The sequence below is a fragment of the Lottia gigantea genome (assembly GCF_000327385.1).
Source record: "Lottia gigantea unplaced genomic scaffold LOTGIsca_38, whole genome shotgun sequence".
Taxonomy (NCBI): domain Eukaryota; kingdom Metazoa; phylum Mollusca; class Gastropoda; family Lottiidae; genus Lottia; species Lottia gigantea.
Genome location: NW_008709295.1, coordinates 2035577 through 2039012, shown reverse-complemented (window position 1 = coordinate 2039012; position 3436 = coordinate 2035577). Strand labels below are relative to the sequence as shown.

Genomic DNA, 3436 nt, shown 5'->3' with positions numbered 1-3436 from the left:
TTTTTCTGTAAATCTGCATCTGTGTATGGATTAGATAATGGAAAAGATAGAATTCCTCTGGGTGTTTTTAAAGGGCAATGCGTTAGTTTTTTTGCATTTTTAAGCACGATCCAGTTGTCGAATCCACTGCCGTTGTGAGAAATTAATATTAATCTCTTTCTATCATATTGACCTAAATATTTCAACATTTGATCTATACAATCTGTATCTACAAATATTTCTACTACATTCATTAGTTTATCATAAAATTCTTCTGGAACATTATCAGTAAGAAATATATCTTTTTCTAACTTTTTTCTTGATACGTTTCGCAATCCCAAGCGAATAACGCATCATCACTCATACTTGAAAGCACGTTTAGTTTAAGGGGTGAAACCTGTGTTACTGCGTTATCGTCTCTTCACGTTTTCCACACCTGTTCGTAATTGTCTTCTATTTCTTGAATTCCCAAACTTTTTTGGCTTCTTCTAATCAAACAGAAATGCGAGTTGTGTAAGTAAAAAACCCAACTAATTCATCATGTACGTCTCTGGGATGAAAATGTCTGTTTTTGGGATTATAAATTTGAAACGAAGTGTTAAATTTCTTGTTGAATTCCTTCATTCTAGCACAAGTCATCACTCCTTTTCTATTTGCTTTTGAAAACCCGTTGATGTATTCTTGAAATTTACACGTTAAATCTTTGTTCAAAACACGATTGACGCATTTGATAAAACAGTGACCATCTGTAGGTATGTAACAATTTTCGCCTTTGTATTCATTTATCTTTTTAAGTAGATCAGTTCCTCCTCTACCAACTCTCGATCTTTTTATTTCTTGGAAATTGTCTTTTATTAAAATTATTTTTCCTGTAAAATACCAATCGGAAGCATCAGATTTTTTGTCCATATTTGAAAAGATATTGTGAAAAGTTTTGGCATTGAAACCGAGGAGTGACATGTATTGTCTGTGATATCCTTCCTCGACTATCTCTCCATCTATTTTAATTTGTCCTTTGAATGTTTTAAATCTATCAGAGATAGCTTGATAACATCGGAAAATAGGGCGTTTTCTTTCAATGTTTCATCGTGTTCGATTTTATTCATATTTTTTTAAGTATATATTTTTGATTATTTCTTTATTTTGACCGCTGATATTTCTATATGGAATTTGTCCAAAATTTCATTGAATTCTTCTAATTCTTCAACTGTTATGTTCTTGTCTTCTCTTTCGAAAAAGATGTACAATTGATTAAGATACATATTCAAGATATCCGTTTTCTTTTTATAATGAGCTTTCTTTTTGCTTGTGAAACCTAAAGTGATGAGGCCGCAAGAGGCCGTTTGAACGGCTGTTAATGCAGCCAATACGGTTGGGACGATGACCGGAAGCATTAATCCACCTGTCACGGCCGTTGCCACCGTTACTCCTACCGTTAGAACTGTGCTCTCTGTTTTGAAAACAGAATCGATTCTACTCCATGTTTTCCTGCATGTATTGTACTGTCTTAACTTTATTTTCAACTCTTCTTGTTTGTCTATCATGTATTGTTGTCTGCTTTCGAGTTCCATTTTTTAAGTCGTTAAATTAAGTGAATTTCCGATAAATAGCACCACGGAATATCAAATAGAGCGTGGTCGTTTGGCCTAGCATTATTAAATTTTCGGGTATTAAAAGTAAAAACATTTACGCGTACTAACGACATTTCTTTTTTCGTATGGTCCTCGTTAAGATGATAGGAATATTTAATTTTTTTTTTCGATGTTTATCTTGGCTCTAAAAATATAACCACCAGCAACAAGGATGGAGTCGGAACCTTCGGCAAACGTTAAATGTACTATAAACTCTCGTTCTTGTTGACTTTTATGAACATCGATCGAGGTGTATTTTTCACCTAAAGCGAAATACAGTTTTACGTATCCAAAGTCTGTTGTTCGTAAAAACTCGTGACTGCTCGATTCTATTTTTCCGTGTGCGTGTAAGCGTCGTGGAATTTTGACAATGTTGGTTGATGGTGGATTTTCCGTCTCCAATATCATATCTAAATCTTTGATATCCTTATCATTTTCTACTTCCATTTTAAAGGTGTCTACATATTTACCATTTTTCGTTTCAATTTCCTGATCCCTTTTATCAATCAAACGTATATTCTCTCCCAAATTACCATCATTGAATAATGAAATATGTTTGACGGCCTTACCGGTTTGTTTGAAGACTACTTCATTGACTTTAACCTTCATGGGAAACTCTATTTGAATCAGACAATTACCTCGAAAAGTAAACGCTTCCGTTTCGCCGATATCGAATACGTTTTTAGGTTCTCCGTATTCGAGAGAACCCACTTTTATTTCTGCTTTGAATCCGTATTTGTTTGATTTATAACTTTGGTCTTTTCTATCGAAGACAGTGTCACTTTCGAATGGAAGATGAAATAATACGATTTGTCCGTGACAATAGCTTCTAATTTGGTCAACTTTCTCTCTTGTCTCAAAAAATCGTCATGAATTCTAGATACCAAAAGATTGACCTGTTCTTTAATATAATTTTTCATATCATCTCGAAATTTATTTTGAAGAAAGTTTTTAATCACACCCACTTCTTTTTCTAATTCGTCTGTGATTTTAGTATCCAAAGCAGTCAATTGTCGTTTCAACGTATCTTTGTCAATGGGAAAGTGTGTTAATTATATCTTGAACATCTGATTTTTGCTTCGCGATCTTTTCGTTCAATTTGAATTTTGTAACTCGGTTTTGTCCGCGGTCTTGTCTAGTTCTGCTAGCAATTCGCCAAGGTTTCTTTCCAAAGCGGTTAGTTTTCGTTTCAATCTATCCTCGTTTACATTTGGGTTATCTATTAAACGTTGGACGTCTATTTTTACCTTCGTAATCTTATCGTCTAATTTAGATATTAAATTTTGCAACTGACTTGTTTTATCCACTTGAATAAGACGTTTCAAACTCGTTAACTCTTGTTGTAGTTTGGGTTCGTCCACAAGATTTTTAATATTTCGTCTGAGGTATCTTTTCACGTCAGTTATTCTATTTTCAACATGGTCCTTATCTATTTTAATTTGATCCAGTAAATATTTCTTGTTCACGGCATCGTTATCGTTTCCTGAAAACTTTAAATTAGTTATTTTGAAATTGTTCATATCGATATCCCCTTGTAAGGTGTCTCCGATTTGGTCCACGAAAAAAGGTTTCGCTTTGTTTATAAACGTCGTCATGGGATTTTTAGATTCTAGAGGTAAAGACCCTAATCCAAATTTTTATTGAGTTAAATTTATTATAATTTCTTCACACTTTTCTCCCAAACTCAACCGATATAAAACCCAAAGCGACAGCTGTCCACACAGCTTTTGTCCGGGCATTTGAATTTGAAACGTAGAACATTTGATTGGTTTGCTTAGTCAATTTCGTTATCTCTTCTGTCGGTTCTAGACCGAAAGAATCAAAGA

The 3436-nt window shown here is 33.8% G+C and overlaps 1 protein-coding gene across 1 annotated transcript; it reads right to left on the bottom strand.

Annotated features, from left to right (window-relative positions):
- Positions 1-1724: 1724 nt before the first annotated feature.
- LOTGIDRAFT_163237 (hypothetical protein) lies at positions 1725-3205 on the bottom strand (the record flags this gene model as incomplete). The annotated part of the gene is made up of 2 exons (XM_009059296.1): positions 1725-2465; positions 2858-3205. The coding sequence occupies 2 exons, from the start codon at positions 3203-3205 to the stop codon at positions 1725-1727; spliced, it is 1089 nt and encodes a 362-aa protein (XP_009057544.1).
- Positions 3206-3436: the final 231 nt, after the last annotated feature.